Source organism: Xenopus laevis, chromosome 9_10L, assembly GCF_017654675.1.
Source record: "Xenopus laevis strain J_2021 chromosome 9_10L, Xenopus_laevis_v10.1, whole genome shotgun sequence".
NCBI lineage: Eukaryota > Metazoa > Chordata > Amphibia > Anura > Pipidae > Xenopus > Xenopus laevis.
Window position 1 is genome coordinate 6,322,975 of NC_054387.1, and position 17,875 is coordinate 6,340,849.

Consider the following 17,875-nt stretch of genomic DNA (forward strand, 5'->3'; position numbering starts at 1 on the left):
GCGGAATGGCATTTAGAGCGCTTGATTTTCGGAAGTTGCCTCACGAGGAAACTTTGTGCGACTTCGGAAAACGAATTGCTCCGATTGCCATTCTAGCCCTCCGGAGCCAGTTCTGAGAGATTAGTTGCCGCACAGAAGAGGAGATTTGTCGCCGGACGACTAATCTCCCCGAATCTGAGCGTGTGCCCTGACCCTTAGGAAGTTACAGATAGAGATCAATTGTACAGATAATAAAATGAATTAAGGTGGCCATAGACGTAGAGATCGACAAACGAGCGGATCTCTCCCCGATATGCCCACATTGAGGTGGGTGATAGGGTGATCCGATCGTGGGCCCTAGAGCCCAACAATCGGATCATAATACATCCAATACGGGCGGTCAAATTGCGGGACCACACAAACGCACAGATGCTGTCTCGATCCAACGCGATTTTTTAACCTGCCCAATTGAGATCTCTCTGACTTTCAGCCAGATATCGATCGGGGAAGCCCGTCAGATGGCCCCACACATGGGCCAATAGGCTGCAGACTCGGTCTGTCTGCAACTTTTATCGGCCGTGTATGGGGGGTCTTTAGGGTGGGTTGTAAATAGTCCAGGAATGTGGATTCAGTCAAGTCACATAGTGTGACATGAAATCTGACCCTAAATTAAGACCCTGTCTTAATGTGTTTAATAACTCCATTAATTTAAACTGCAGCCCATGCTCCATACAGATACCAGACTAAAAGAAATATCGCCTCGTCTTTGCAGCGACCAATCTCCCCAAACGCCTTCCCTGACTCTGCGCCACAAAAGACGAGGCGATTAGTCGCCAGGCGACCAAATCTCCCCAAAACGCCCTGTGTGGCCTAACCCTTATAGACAACCAACTAATCTGACGAAAATGATTGTCAGAAGTGCTCTTCCTAAAACAAATAAAGCAGGTAAGTTTTCCTGCAACAGCAGCAGACATGGGACCTGCAAATACATCCTGTACAAAGATCTAGTTGCTATACCAAATAAACAAAAAGTCTACACCAATCGGCACTACTATTCGTGTGCTTCATCCAATGTGGTATCCATGATTACATGTACTAGGTGCTCTACAGGAGGCAGATACATTGGCGAAACAGGACGAAAATTGCGCACAAGGATGAACCATCACAGACATACAATCAACACCAAATCATGTGATAGTATGGTGCAACACTTCTGCAATCAAAATCACAGTCTTCAGGACACAAAGACCCAAATTCACTAAACGCCGAAGCACCTAACGCTAGCGTCAATTCGCTAGCATTGGCCATTTTCGTTACTTCGCAAATTCACTAACGAACGCTGGCGTAAATTCGCTAGTGTTACTTTGCACCCTTACGCCTGGCGAATTTTCGCTACAGACGTAACTACGCAAATTCACTAACGCGCGCAGTGTACTGAACGCTACCTTTTACGCTAGACTTCCTTCGCCACCTCAGACCAGGCGAAGCGCAATAGGGTAGATAGGGATTGCTTCAAAAAAAGGTCACATTTTTTCTAAGTCCCAAAAAACGCTGGCGTTTTTTCTATATTATGGGTGAAAAAGTTTGACATTTTTTTTGGGGCTCCCCTCCTTCCCCCCTACATTTCCTGACTCATGGCAACTTAACTATACAGTGGGCACATGTGTAGGGCAAAATAAACATTTTACTTGATGTTTTGAAGGTTTCCCAGGCATTTGTAGTGATTCTACGTATTCCTCCATTGAAATTTGAATTTGGCGCCGTATGCAAATTAACCATCGCTAGCGTAACTTCGCTTCGCTTAGCGAATCAACGCTAGCGCAACTTCGCAACCTTACGCTACCCCTGTGCGCAACTTCGGATTTTAGTGAATTTGCCCCATAGGTCTTAATTCTTTCTTTCTTTTTTTTCTTTTGAAATTCTTTTTATTGAGATTTTCAATAAAATACAAGTATATGACAATATGATAAACATACAGTGTTTCAATAAGGAGCAAAAGAAATATTCATGAGCATTACAGTAAACATTTGACATGAAAGACAACAAAATAAATAAACAAACAAAGAAAAAGGGGAAATACAAATAACATAAAATAATGAAATATCAGAATAATAATAATAAAGTAAAATAAAATTAATTTAGATAATTTAGAGGTCTTAATTCTAAAAGGGAACTGAACGGGAACGGAAGATCTATGAATTTAAATGGATGGTATGGAGTTATTTAACACATTAAGACAGAGTCTGGTTTCACACTATGTGACCTGACTGATTCCTGACTCCTGGACCATTTACTAACAACCTTTTATTATCTGTACAATTGATCTCTATTGATCTGTAACTTCCTAATGTATTACCCATGAATACTTTTCACTAATATAACAGTATATATGCTGTGCCTTTCTAGCTTTCATTTGTATTTTGCCTGACGAAGGGGCCTGGGTAGTATCACTTCTACAATACTTTTTGTATTCATGTTTTTTTTTTTTCTTTGTTATTTTTGCTTTAGTTAAGGCATTCTCACCAGGCATGCTAAATAGCTCACACTTTAGGGTGCACATTTTTGTTTTCTTTTGCGAGGGTGAGACATGATGATTGTGCCATTTTAACCACAGCCGTGCAACTCTCTTGTCAGTACATTTTAGCAGAAGTAACACACAAGAGTAAATGTGGTAAATGAGTCTTATCAACACTTGCATTAAAAACACTGTAAAAAAAAAAAACCTGTTATCCAGAATGCTCGGGACCGAGGGTTTTCCGGATAAGAGGTCTTTCCTTAATCAGTATCAGACCATACTTTCAGCCTACAAAAAAAGGCATTTAAACATTATATACAGGATTGTTTTGCCTCCGATAAGGATTAATTATATCTTAGTTGGGATCAAGTACAAGCAACTGTTTTATTATTACACAGAAAAAAATTAAATGAGGTCAAAATCTAGATTATCATGTCCCGGTGCCACCTGACCTTTTATTTACTTACTTTTCTATAGAGTGAAGCAGTTAATCTTCTCTGTGAGCACTGCCTTTTGTTTTTACCATTGTATGTGTATTACAGTAGCCAAGCTGTGGAACAGGAGGGACCCACCCATTATTAATTCCTTTGAGTACAATCAGAGCATCACTTTACTTTCTGCTTCATTGTAGGCTTTGTTTCGCAGAGCCCTATCATTACAGCACAGGCAATGCAATAAACAACAGCAGTTGGTCTCTCTCTGAAAGTCCTTTATCTAAATAAGTCTAATAGTGCTGCAGGCTAGTCTGTTTAGCAAGAGTGCAATGCCGGGAATAATACGGCAGACACAATAAATAGGGAGAATTAATATGGGGCCATCACTCTGTGAATGAAGGGATCTCCTTAAAGCTATTGCTCTAGTTAGACATATGCCATGTCATCCTGTTTTTTTGTTTTGTTTGCCGTCTTCTGGATCAATGAAAATGGTGTTATTTTAAGGCTAGTGCCTTAAAGCTAGCCAAAATATGCTGGTTAATATCAGCTGTACCGCGGGCAGTAGCCACCTCTTTTTTGTGCACTGAATCGGCTCAACCATTCATTCATTTAGATTAGATACTGGGAGAGGCCTAAATAGAAAGAGGAGTAATAAAAAGTAGCAATAACAATACATTTGTAGCCTTACAGAGCATTCGTTATTTAGATGGGGTCAGTGACCCCCCATTTGAAAGCTGGAACGAGGTAGAAGGCAAATAGTTCATAAACTATAAAAAAGAAAAAATGAAGGCCAACTCAACGGTTTCTTAGAATTAGCCATTCTATAACCTACTATAAGTTAACTTAAAGGTAAACCACACGTTATTTGTACATGATGTGGCTGTTGAAAACATCCCTCTGTCTTTCTGCTCAGTCTTTTTTTAACTATACACAACTGTAGAAGCTACACAGTATCTCATAGATTAGCTTGTGTATTAGCTAGATCCTTTAATATTCTTCATCATCATTGTAACTGTTTCGTAATGGAAATCTCCACGGACTGACAAATACATACATCTGGGCTGCATTAACTTGTTCAGCTGGGAAACATCTTTTCCAAACGTGTCCGAGCAACTTGGATGGAACATTCCTGACATATCAGTTGATAAGTGGCTGCTGGTAAACAATAACAGCATTGGCCTTGCAGAGAGTCCATTCCTAGCTGCAGTATAGTAGTGCAGCTGGGCTATGCAGTTAAAAAGATGCACCACACACGCTCAGGGCCGCCATCAGGGGGGCATAGGGGGTACAAGTGAAACGGGCCCGGGCCTGAAGGGGGGCCCAGCAATGCTGAACTTTTCTAAAGAGCCGAGCCCCCCTTGACAGTGCCGAACCCGTGCCACTCTTTTGAAAGTCCAGAACAGCCAAAATGCAGAAGTGCTGAAAAAGCCGAACAGCCGAAGTCTCGAAATGGTGAAAAGATGTGAAGTCACGAAAACAGCTGAAATTGAAGTCCTTCAGCGGTGAAAAGACCAGAAGTCACGGAAACAGCCGAAATTAAAGTACTGAAGCGGCAAAAAGACATGAAGTCACTAAAACAGCAGAAATTGAAGTCCTGAAGCGGCGAAAAGATGTGAAGTCACGAAAACAGCCGAAATTTAAGTCCTGAAGCGGCAAAAAGACGTGAAGTCACGAAAACAGCCGAAATTAAAGTCCCGAAGCGGTGAAAAGACTTGAAGTCACAAAACAGCCGAAATTGAAGTCCTGAAGCGGCGAAAAGACGTGAAGTCACAAAAACAGCCAAAATTTAAGTCCTGAAGCGGCGAAAAGATGTGAAGTCACTAAAACAGCAGAAATTGATGTCCTCAAGCAGCGAAAAGACACAAAGTCACGATAACAGACAAAATTGAAGTCCTGAAGTGGCGAAAAGACCCAAAGTCACGAAAACAGCCGAAATTGAAAGGCGAAAAGACCCGAAGTCACAAAAACAGCCGAAATTTAAGTCCTGAAATGACGAAAAGACACAAAGTCATGATAACAGCCGAAATTGAAGTCCTGAAGCGGCAAAAAGACCCGAAGTCACGAAAACAGTCAAAATCGAAGTCCTGAAGCAGCGAAAAGTCACGATAGGAGGCGAAGTTGAAGTCCTGAAGCCACAAGTTCAATTCTACTGAACACCAATGTGTGTTTTTTTTATTCTTTTTAATCCCCTGGCCACCAATGCATGTTTTTAATACTGTATAGGCCCCTGCCACCAATGCTTTTTTCTTTTAAATATTTTTTTGTTTAACTTGTAAGGGGAGCCCTGGCGCCACTGTTTTTTTAAAAATATTCTTTGGGGCCCCAATTTTTATTTACTTGTAAGGGGGGCCCTGGCACCAATGTTTTTTTTTAAAAAAAAAAAACTTTTATGGGGGCCCTGGCACCACACATAACCATCAATAGCTTTTTGTAACTTATCTGTGTGGGAGGGTTACAAAAATGTTGTTTTACGGGGCCCCGTGTTTTCTAATGGCGGCCCTGCACACGCTCTTACATTTAGATTTTCAACTTCGGTGGATCCTTCTGGGGGAAACTTGCCCGGGTAAAATCGCACCCACTGGTCCCCCAGTTGTTACACCACGGATTACTTGGGTTTTCTTTGGAATGGGTACCGGCTAGAGCCCCAACCCAGTGCCAGGGCGTACTGTAAGCTAGCCTAAGGTAAGCCACCCTCCATCACACCACTCCTTGTGCTCGACATGTTCCATCTGTTACCCTCATCCAGGGCCCAAACCAATGTTGTAAATGTGTTCTAAATAAAAAATATGGTTTACTACTGTATATAAAAATATATTTATAATAAATATATATAGTGAATAAAGTACCCCCTCTTGTAAAACATAAGGATATTATAATTTACTGAGGAGTTTCATGACCATATAAAAGTACGAGGCCGAAGGCCGAGTGTTTTTATACGGATCATGGAACTCCGAGGTAACTTCTAATATCCTCATATTTTACAACTGGGGTACTTTATTTATTATAATACACAAGTTTCAGTGAGTCATGTGACAGAAATGACATCAGAACTCACCGTTTATAACTGATGACATCAGAACTTACCGTTTATAAGGATATAATTTACAAGATATTCATGGCTTTTGTGTATTATATAAATATAAGGATATTATTAAGTCACCGAGCAGTTCCACGACCATATAAAAGCATGAGGCCGAAGACCGAGTGTTTTTATATAGATCATGGAACTCCGAGGTAACTTCTAATATTCTCATATTTTCCAACAAGGGGTACTTTATTTATTATAATACACCGTTTATAACTGATGACATCACTAGTCATATTCATGGCTTTTGTGTATTATATATATATATATATATATATATATATATATATTTTTTTTTTTTATCTTGTCTTTAAGGGCGTTAGCCCACGGGCAGATTCGACTAACCGCCTCTTCTTCGGGGTGACAATCTCCCCGAACTGCCTTTCCCCTGCCTTCTACCTGGTATAACGAAAAATGCACTCGAGGCGCTTACATTTCCGAAGTCGCCAGAAGTTTCCTCGTGAGCCAACTTCCGAAATCGAAGCGCCGCTAGTGCAATGCCGCAGGCAATTTTTCATTTTAGCAGGGGGAAGGCAGTTCAGGAAGATTGTCGCCCGAAGAAGAGCCGATTAGTCGCCAGGCTACTAAATCTCCCTGAATCTGTGTGCTACATCTACATTTGTGCTGATGTAAAGCTTTTAACGTGTGTGTTTGGGTTCATCTACAAGGAGCAATAAATTCAGCCATGACATGAGGGGAAAAGGGAAGCACAATAATTATATTATTATAGTAAAAAAAAGGAAGTATATTGAGTAAAAACCACCCTGAACTCATATACTTCAAGGTCTCATCAGTCTAAAAATAATGTTCAAGCCGTCTCGTCTGCAGTTAGAGGGGAACGACACCATAGGGCGTTTTTTTTTATAATATTTATAAAAAAATATTATTATAACCCTATGATAGACATGTAAATATTACGGGGAAGAATTTAGCTGTGGGAATTAGCAACACTAAATAGTTGCTGCTTGGCTTGCTATGTCTCTTCCACATAAAGCTGGGTGGGGGTATGATGGCGCCACCTTCTGGAAGGTTAGAAAAGTACTGAATTTACTTCTATGTTCTCAGTCACAGTAGTGGGTGGTTGCATCCATAGGGAAGGGAAGGTTATGGGAAGGCAAAGCAGGCAAGTTTATATGAGAAGAACACTCTGCCTCTGTATTGCTGAATACGACAAATAGAAGGATTAACACGTTTATAATATATAAACAAAAGGGTAATGGATGCTATGGGCTGCTGGCTAAAGTCAACAGAGACAATTGATGTCTGTCAGTGAGTAATTATGTCATCTATATACTGTATATAACAGACTGGCTGTGCATGGGTGCACATATATATAGGTTGCCTAGGTGCCTGTAATAACTTACAAAGGATGTAATCTACACTCAGGCCTTGACAAAAATACATATAGACAGTTTATTGTTTGAGACTCTCTTCAGGGGACATAAACCACACAAAGGGAATTTGCCATAGTTACGTGGCTTCACACAACCTAAAACAAGACCGAGAAATAAACAGAAATGGTTTCAGTCATTCTTATTTAACAAATCCCCATGAAGGAAGCGACCGTCTGCACTGAACCAGTTCTCTCCCTAATGTATCCGTCAATAAAATACAGCTCTTGTTGAAGACACAGGTTTACAACGCTTGAAAAAAAGCTCTGCTCGAAACATGTCGTGACACAATAAAGCACTTGACTTTTTGCAGCAAAGTTCTGCGTATTGGACCCATTATGAACCACAACTTTTCATGTTGGACAGGTTCACAACGAGGCAAGGATGGGTCAAACATAAAGCAAATATACATTAAATGACCATAGGAGAAAGGACAAGTAAATATTAAATATATACATTACATTATTTGCATTGGCGAATAATGAAATCAATTGTGAATGTGCCGGGTACAGTTTTAATTGCTTGAAGTGATTTTGATTATGGAGGTTCCAAGACACCCCCTTCGGGTTTTTGCAGTAGGATGTGATAAGTCCATTGAGTATAGGTGAGTGTGAATACTGGTGCCATATCCTGGTGCAAAGGTGGAAACATTTCCTATCTGACCATCAAGGAGGCACATGGTTCCGCTACAATCTGCCTTCCGCCAAGTCATAATATTCTGTAAAAACAATAAAAATACAGATTTAATTCGGGTACAAAACTTTACTAAAGACGGGACGGAGAGAACATAATCCTCTGTCTGCCTGAAAATCGGGATGTTTCAATGTTTCAGCTGTTACTTTAAATCCACCCTAGCCTAGCTGGTTTATACCCAAATAGGGTTGCCACCTGGCCAGTTTTTTACCGGCCTGGCTGGTAAAAATGATGGTTGATCCCAATGTTATTAATAGGGAATAAAGATAAATATATAGGAAGGTCAGTGATCCCAATGTTATTAATAGGGAATAAAGATAAATATATAGGAAGGTCAGTGATCCCAATGTTATTAATAGGGAATAAAGATAAATATATAGGAAGGTCAGTGATCCCAATGTTCATTAAGGGAATAAAGAATAAAATATATAGGAAGGTCAGTGATCCCAATGTTATTAATAGGGAATAAAGATAAATATATAGGAAGGTCAGTGATCCCAATGTTATTAATAGGTGATCCCAATGTTATTAATAGGGAATAAAGATAATATATAGGAAGGTCAGTGATCCCAATGTTATTAATAGGGAATAAAGATAAATATATAGGAAGGTCAGTGATCCCAATGTTATTAATAGGGAATAAAGATAAATATATAGGAAGGTCAGTGATCCCAATGTTATTAATAGGGAATAAAGATAAATATATAGGAAGGTCAGTGATCCCAATGTTATTAATAGGGAATTAAGATAAATATATAGGAAGGTCAGTGCCACCTTTTCCAGAAGAAAATAGTAGTTAGTAGTGATGTGCAGGCCGGAACCCATGGGATCCATGGGTTTCCCCTGGGAGTCAGACGGGTCCGGGCCGGCTACCGCAGAAAAATCTTCGGGTTGCAGGCAGGTTTGGGTTGACCAATCCCTTCCACTCTTCCTGCCTGTGACCTCACACTGTCTGCTTCCGCCCCATCAATTTAATGACTCGCGCCTGCCCCACCCCTTTCGTGACGGGCGTGGGTCTATAAGTAGAGGGGACAGAGCAGGCCGGGCTGGGTTCGAGTTGGGATGGGGTGGGTGCGGGTGCAGGTCGTGAAAAACTTAACCCACACATCACTAATAGTTGGGTAAATAATTTCTCTCTAGGGAGAGGCAGCACTAAAACATCATTTGACCAAAAAACAATTTTTTTTTTAAAACGGATGCACAAAATCCATTATTAGTAGGGCTCAACCCTAATGCTGAACCGAACCCTTGCTTTTTAAAATTTGAGCAAAAAAAAAGGCATAATTAAAAAAAAAGTCAACTCAAGTTGTTGTGACATTAAGGGAGTTGTTTATCAAAGGTCGAGTTTGTGAGGTTTTCTTATACCTCGAATAAACTCACAACGCGAATGTTTCCTAATATATGAAAAAACTCCAATCTGTGTAATCGGGATGAAAAACTCGAATACTCAAATTGATCGAGCGAAAAAACCCGAACATTATGAAGGGACCTCTGCCATTGACTTCTACATGACCTCAACAGGTTTTAGCTGGAGTATTTTTGGATTTGACCTATTTCCAGCTTCGGGGTATAGTAAATAAAAAATAATAAATTGTTTTTACCTGGTTTTTACTGAAAACTACCCTTGAAAACTCGAATTTTTCAGTAATAAAAACAACTAACTCTTTAATAAATAACCCCTAAATGTTCAGAATCAGTTCGGCCAGGCGCCCCAAAATCTGAATCCGAAAAGTGGTGGGATTTGGGGTATCCTGGATTTGGTGCATCCCTACTTATATATGAATTATTAATATAGTAATTCATTTTCATGAAGTGTCATAGGCTGATTCCTCACTTTTCCACAATTCCAGAATTTATGATGCCATAGCTGGTGTTTGTAGAAGTGTCGGGGCATAAAGGGCCACAGAATGTTGCAGCTGCTTTAGGAGAAAGACTGAACTAGTATTCTCAGCTTTACCTGAGGCTGGTGGGACATCCGCACCTACAGTTCCGGTAGCGCTGAGAGGGGGTGGTGGTGGTACAGCCCGTCTGTGGAGACACAACACAGCCTTTTGCCAGTGCAGGATATAGTTACCCTTTACATAAACATGCCAGTTCTCTAATGAACACTCAGTTGGGCTCATCTATCCCTACTGGGCAACCAATCATTTATTAGCTTTTTCCAGCCAACTGCAGGTAGAACAATGAAAACAAGCATTTGATTGGTTACAACATTTGCCCAGTGTTGATAATGGCCCCACAGAGTGTGTAACTCTACAAACAGGGAGATATTTTCTATAAAAAAGCCAGAGAACATTTCATACCTCCCAACATTTTGGATGTAAAAAGAGGGACAAAAAAATTTTTCCCGCACGTAGCGCAGCAATTTTTTTGACCACACCCCTTTCTGTGGCCACACCCCCTAATTACCATGTTTGTTTTACAAAATTTGGCAGGTTATGAAAGTTTGAAAATATTTCTCCTTATCTAAACTGTGTTTTTGTGTCTCAAAATTGTTACAAAGTATCTTATTTGCACCTGTTAGCTGTTCTGGGCTCACTGCTAAAAGCCAATTAAGTGAGAAACTTTGTTTCTTTTTCTGGCTGTTCAGTGCATAGAAAAGAGGGACTTTCCAGTAAAAATGAGGGACTGCGGGTTGAGCTGTCAAAAGAGGGACTGTCCCTCCGAAAAAGGGACAGTTGGGAGGTATGAACATGGAATGCGATGGTTGGAGGTCTTATCATTGCTCAAAGCCCCCTTAGCGCTTTCAACGTTACAGATATCGGAAAAATGTATGAGCCATGCTGTTGTAGTTTAAAGAAATCAAATATGATTTTACCCCAAAACTTACCCTAGTTGACATTTAGGGGGTTATTTATCAAAGGTTGAACGTCAGAGTTTTTTTTAATACCTCGAATGAACTCACAACTCGAATGGTTCCTTATTTAAGAAAAAACTCGATTCACTGAGTGCCAATTGCAAAACCTGAAAACTCTTTAAGTAATCAAATTTTCGGTGAAAAAAACTCGATAATAATTTGAACATCATGAAGGCTATTAACATCTTCAAATGGTTCAAGGGACCTGTGCCATTGACTCCTGCATGACCTCGACAGGTGTATTTTTGGATTACAGCTATTCCAGGGTTGGGGTATAATAAATATCAAAAAATTTTAGTTTTTTTCTAACCTGAAAATGTGCGTTTTACCCAAAAACCTCGAATTTTTGTGGAAAACACAAATCGAACCTTTATAAATAACCCCCTAAACTTACCCTAACTGGCCTTCAGGCTAAGCCCCCCTCGGTTAGAAACCACTGATATAATATTATTTAAGGTATAGTTGTTCCTTTGCAAATCTAAAAAGTAATATTTAATTTGAATAATTTATAGAAATTTTGCCATTATATAACATCCTATTTGAAGCACTTGCTTACATTTCACAAGATTGTTGGGTTTTTATTGTTTGTTTTGGCTATGATTTCTTTTCTCTCCCACTCCACAACCTAATTTATATATATATATATATATATGTGTGTATATATAGTTGCTCAATGGAAGGTACACTGCTTCCAGGTTACTCCCAGTTGCACGGTTAAATATCAATATACATTTGCAAAGAAGAACCAGCAACCACAGGGTATTATGAAATAAAAACCTGTATTAGGTAAAGTATATATATATATATCCAACGTTTCAGTTCCATACAGGAACTTTCATCAGGGAAAGCTTTCCCTGATGAAAATTCCTGTATGGAAATGAAACGTCGGATTCAATAAACCTGTCTTATTTTGACACTTTAACTTGTTTGAAAATCCTTGGAGTGCTGCCGCTTTGCATATATATATACAGGAGCAGTGACCAGCTCCATGTTGTAGCTCCCACCCCTCCCAGCTATAGTCAGGTGATACCACTGGTGTCTAATAAAAGGGCAGCCAAGTATGGGAGTTTTACTTTGAAAGCAGCAAGTAAGTTGCAGGTAAAACTAAGTCCCTTTGTAAAATGTATAATTAAGCAATTGAATTCTTAATGAATCAGATGAAAATTAAGCGTAGGATTGGCCAGATATGGGATGACTGTGACGTAGTTGGCCAGCTTAAATATATTGCAATATATGGACAAACAATCCCTGTTTTGTTTAAAGGGTAAGGCATTTTTCAGTAGCAGTATGCATAAAATGTCTCTGTCTTAAATATATTGATAATGGGTTGAGTGCAGAGGACTCTTGTAGTTGACTATATGTATTTTGTGGTCACAGCCTCATTGCACCCCCGCCTAATGGTTATTAAAAAATAGTGGTGAGCACAACTTTCCCTTGTTTGTTATAGTTTATATAGGAGCAGTGACCAGCTCCATGTTGTAGCTCCCACCCTTCCCAGCTATAGTCAGGTGATCCCACTGGTGTCTAATAAAAGGGCAGCCAAGTTTGGGAGTTTTACTTTGAAAGCAGCAAGTAAGTTGCAGGTAAAACTAAAGCTGGCCATAGATGTTGAGATTTTTAAAAGATCAGATCCTGATCGTGAGACCAGGATCTTCTCAGAACAATCGTACGATCATACGAATTTACCATCAACTAAAAAGACCAATTTACCAGGAAAACAAAGGGGAGCTGCCTGCTTGGCCCTGCAAACATAGATACATTGCACTGGGACCGACAAAGATTTTTTGACCTGGCCGATCAATTTCCCGACAGAAGTCGGCCGAAAAATCGTAAGATGTACGATCGTTCGAATACCACTAACCGCACGATAATTTCGAAGGATTGGTCGGGCTTCCCTAAAATCGGTCGTTCGGCAAGAAGAATCGTCGCGTCTATGGGGAGCTTTAGTCCCTTTGTAAAATGTATAATGAAGCAATTGAATTCTTAATGAATCAGATGAAAATTGAGTATAGGACTGGCCAGATATGGGATGACTGTGACGTAGTTGTTCAGCTTAAATATATTGCAATATATGGACAAACAATCCCTGTGTTGTTTAAAGGGTAAGGCATTTTTCAGTAGCAGTATGCACAACATGTCTCTGTCTTATATATATTGATAATGGGTTGAGTGCAGAGGACCTCTTGTAGTTGACTATATAAATATATATATATATATATATATATATATATATATATATATATATATATATAATATAAACTGTAACCGGTTTAATTTGTGCCTTACTGGTCTCCGGCATGAGTTGGCGTGTGAGGCTGTATATCTATGTGCCTGACGGTGGGTTCACGATGAGGTGGTGGTCTCTGTTCTTGCCAGGCAGGGTATGCTGGGTAATATGGGTACACTGGTGGGTATGGTTCATAATGGTGATAAACAACTGGCTCCTCCTCCTCCTCCTCCATTTGTACTGGTATCACACTGGGCTGAAAGATATCAGTCAGAAGGGTTTATACTTTCCTTGCGACCCCTGCAAATATATATTGTACATTCTTGCACTGGTATTCTATAATATTGCAGATCTGAATTACAATGGCCCACTGGGATATTAGGAAAAATCCTAATGGGTCTCGATGTTGCTGGTCCCGCTACACACGTCGTCCATAAGGGGGCGATAGCTGCAGTCGGGGGTTGAGGATGATTGACATATGTAGGCGCATTTATCAAGGGTCGAATTTCGAAATCATGTGAGTTTTTCAAAACTCCCATGAACTTGAAATTCGACCAATCGAAAATTTATTATGAAAATCAAAGTTTTTAAACTCGGGTGAATAGGATCGACCCGAATTTGATTACAATTTTAACGTCAGGAAGGCTGCAAACAACTCCAAATTGATCGAAAGACATCTCCCGTTGACTTAAACAGCAATTTGGCAGGTTTTAGGTGGCGATTAGTCGAATTTGAGTTCTTAGGGCCAGAGGATGATTTTTTGCAAAACTAATCGAATTTGAATAATTCCCTAGTCGAATTTGACAGTTTTGACCATGAAAACTAGAAAATCCTACACTATCATTTACCGTTGTCCCTGTCTCAACTACCTCCTCTGGGTACTGAAAGGTATGTTTGCTACTCACCGTGGGGGGCTTCTCGGCTTGCCCATAGCCAAAGCTTGACAGCGCAGACATGGTCATGTTGCTCATTATAACCTGATGCATCTGAGCGTTCTGGATCATCATCAGCTCAATTAAATCTGTAGGTATAACAAGTAGAATGGATGTGGAGCAATGGCAACATATGTTCTGCTGGGGGGCCCGGGCTCACAACGTTATGCCCCTGTGAGGAGACCAGTCATTATGGGGGGCTGTGCTATTGACTGGGTATTAGCAAAGCATCTCATTTGTCTAAAAAGCCATTGCTCCTCCATTTTGATTAATAACAGGGTTTTTAATGGAATTCACATTACAACCCTGTATATCAGTCAAAGAACATTACACTGGGTCCCTATAATGCCTCTCATTTGACAACAGTCTTGGGCAGCCCCACTAACCTCACACAAGGTATAGTGTGACAGGGGTAGCTATGGCGTGACACGGGTGACACAAGTATCTATGGCGTGACAGGGGTAGGTATGGCGTGACAGGGGTAGGTATGGTGTGACACAGGTAGGTATGGCGTGACACCGGTAGGCATGGCGTGACAGGGGTAGGTATGGCGTGACAGGGGTAGGCATGGCGTGACAGGGGTAGGCATGGCGTGACAGGGGTAGGTATGGCGTGACACCGGTAGGCATGGCGTGACAGGGGTAGGTATGGCGTGACAGGGGTAGGTATGGTGTGACAGGGGTAGGTATGGCGTGACACCGGTAGGCATGGTGTGACAGGAGTAGGCATGGTGTGACAGGGGTAGGTATGGTGTGACAGGGGTAGGTATGGCATGACAGGGGTAGGTATGGCGTGACACCGGTAGGCATGGTGTGACAGGGGTAGGTATGGCGTGACACCGGTAGGCATGGTGTGACAGGGGTAGGTATGGTGTGACAGGGGTAGGCATGGTGTGACAGGGGTAGGTATGGTGTGACAGGGGTAGGTATGGCGTGACACCGGTAGGTATGGCGTGACGAGGGGAGCTATGGCGTGATAGGGGTAGGTATGGCGTGACACTGGTAGGCATGGCGTGATATGGGTAGCAATGGCGTGACACGGGTGGCACAAGTAGCTATGGCGTGACATGGATAGGTATGACGTGACACGGGTAGTAGCTAAGTAGCAAATGAAAATAGACCTGTGAGCTTCATAGACCTTTAATAGGTGTAAGGAAAACTACAATTAAAATTTCCAATTGGAAGCCCTCGGAGATGCGGAGGCTATAAAGAACAGGTAGAGTAGGATCAAAGGGCAACTCCACCAAAATAATAAAACATTGACATAATCAAAGAAAATCCCTGCCCTAGCATATGTTTATTAAACATGTAGGGGTGGATGAATGTTATTTAGTTCATAGGAGAACTTTCTGTTAAACACACAAGAGTTGGATTCCCCTAACAAAATGTAGAACTGGTTAAGTAGAAACATGTATGTGTGTGTGTGTGTGTATATGTATATATATATATATTCCAAAAGTCCTTATAGCACACCGTAATGTATATATAACTGAGTCAATTACCTGGGTACTATCTTCACTGGCAAAATTATGCATATAGCAAAGAAGAAGATGCACACCAGAATTTTTATTCAAAAAGTTAAAATTCCATTATTTTTGGTTTACATTAAAAAGATGAATCGGCCAATGTTTTGGTCTGCTCGTAAGACCCTTATCAAGACCATGGTTTACATTTTTACATTTTTAATGTAAACCAATAAATATGGAATTTTAACTTTTTTGTATAAAAATCCTGGTGTACATCTTCTTCTTTGAGAGAGATATATATATATATATATATATATATATATATATATATATATATAGATATAGATATATATATATATATACTGTATATATATATATATATATATATATATATATATATATATATATATATACTGTATATATACTGTATATATATATATGTATATATATATATATATATACTGTATATATATATATATATATATATATATATATATATATATATATATATATATATATATATATATATATATTTCAGGTATGGGACCTGTTATGCATTCTGTAGTTTTGAGCTTTCTGGATAATGGGTTTTTCATATAATGGATCCCATACCTGTACAATGGCATGAGGCACGGGCAATGCTGGCATTTTTTCACCCACAGAGAATATACTGTGTTTGACGCTAGCTTTTAAGATAAGCAAAGATATGATATTGAGGAGCAGATTGAGGTGACAGGAGTAAATGTGACAATATAAAGGGTTCACCTTCTTTTGCACGGCCTTGTCTGATAGGGTGAGACAGCGGAGGGCTGAAAGGAAGCTGCTGGATTATTGTCGGTTGCTGTGGAACCTGGGGAATATGGGAATAGTTTGACAACACTAAGGAAATTTCATATGTGATATATTACATCCTGTGACATCATGGCCCTTATTGTTATTATGTCACTGACAATGGCCATGACTGTTATTAATATTTGTATCCAATGACTTGTATACAGTGCTGTACCCACGCAACTCTATGGGGGTTATTTATCAAGGTCTGAATATCCAAACCTCGAATAATTCGTAGTTTTTGGAGCAAAATAAAAAACGATTAATTTTTCGAGATTTATTAAAGATGGTCTAAAAACTCAGAATCCGAAACCCCCGGCATCTAAGAGCTCTCAAGGTCCTGTATAAGTCAATGGGTAAGGTCCCGGTGTCTGCGCTGATGTCCGTACTGATATCCGATGAGTTTGTGGTTTTTGCGCACAAAACTCCGAACAATTCGGAGTTTTCGGGGAAAGTTCCGAAGCTTGCCCGACCCTATTTTTTTGGGCTTTTTTCTTCATAAATAAGGTCCATTCGGGCAATCAGAGTTGCTCGGATTTCTAACTTAGAAATACTGAGATAAATTCGGACCGTGATAAATAACCCCCTGCAAGTCTCTGTAGGAAGTTAATAGACATGTGTAGCATCACTACATGACAATATACATTCACTCTGGTTACATCTGCAGCTTAAACACGGTGTTAGAGGCACTGAGGCTTTTAGCATAAGTGACTTACCATGGAAGGGATTACATGTCCGCCGCTGTAGTTGAAGTCCTGTGTGGGAAGACTGTACCAAGCATTGTGTGCGGGCCAACCCTGAGACATGGTGAGCAGGACAAAGCCCAGAGTTAAAAGATAAAGTGGAGTGATTCCAGTAAGTTGTGTATACGGATACTGAGCCTGGCTGGGCAGGTAGGGCTGGGAAGGCTCCACTATAACAGGTGCTATAGTAACAGATTGTACACAAGACTTGCTCCATGAGTCAGGGACAGACACACACACTGGAATGTAACACGACTCCTACAATTTAGAGAAATAGAAAGAGAAAAAGAACTCTTAGGTTTAGTAAAATAAAAAAGGAAAAAGTTACTCCAGTGGCAGTAACCCATGGCAACCAATCGACCTGTTGCATTTACCGGCTTGCTTAACCTGTTAACCTGTGTGTTAACTTTTAGGGGGTTATTTACTAAACTCTGAATGCAAAAATGGTGAAAAATTCACGATTTATTTTTTATAAAATCCGACGTTTAAAAAAAATCACAAATTTTTCAGAATTTACTAATCCCCGAGGATAGAAAAGTCAGAATCAGAAAATCCGGCATCTCAGACCTGTCGAGGTTACATAAAAGTCAATGGGAGAAATCCCAATGATTTTTTGATGTTCGCTGGGTTTCGTGCAATACTAGGGATATACCGAATCCACTTTTTTGGAAAGATTAGGGCGAATACGGAACTGAATCCTAATTTGCATATGCAAAAATTTTT

General features: G+C 40.1%; 1 protein-coding gene across 1 annotated transcript; it reads right to left on the reverse strand.

The window, feature by feature from the left end:
- Window positions 1–7,412: 7,412 nt before the first annotated feature.
- On the reverse strand, window positions 7,413–17,425 carry LOC108700857 (proline-rich protein 29). Its single transcript, XM_018234866.2, has 6 exons — window positions 17,126–17,425; window positions 16,344–16,428; window positions 14,087–14,202; window positions 13,241–13,437; window positions 10,055–10,125; window positions 7,413–8,122 (listed from the first exon to the last, which is right to left on the reverse strand). The coding sequence occupies exons 1-6, from the start codon at window positions 17,213–17,215 to the stop codon at window positions 8,091–8,093; spliced, it is 591 nt and encodes a 196-aa protein (XP_018090355.1). The 5' UTR covers window positions 17,216–17,425; the 3' UTR covers window positions 7,413–8,090.
- Window positions 17,426–17,875: the final 450 nt, after the last annotated feature.

What these genes read in the sequence shown, in the direction of transcription:
- LOC108700857 (XM_018234866.2), bottom strand. Translation starts at nt 17,215, where the DNA reads ATGTCTCAGGGTTGGCCCGCACACAATGCTTGGTACAGTCTTCCCACA. An exon ending in GACATGTAATCCCTTCCATG is followed by an intron (nt 16,429 to 17,125) that starts GTAAGTCACTTA and finishes CATATTCCCCAG; the next exon opens with GTTCCACAGCAACCGACAAT. An exon ending in ACAAGGCCGTGCAAAAGAAG is followed by an intron (nt 14,203 to 16,343) that starts GTGAACCCTTTA and finishes TTATACCTACAG; the next exon opens with ATTTAATTGAGCTGATGATG.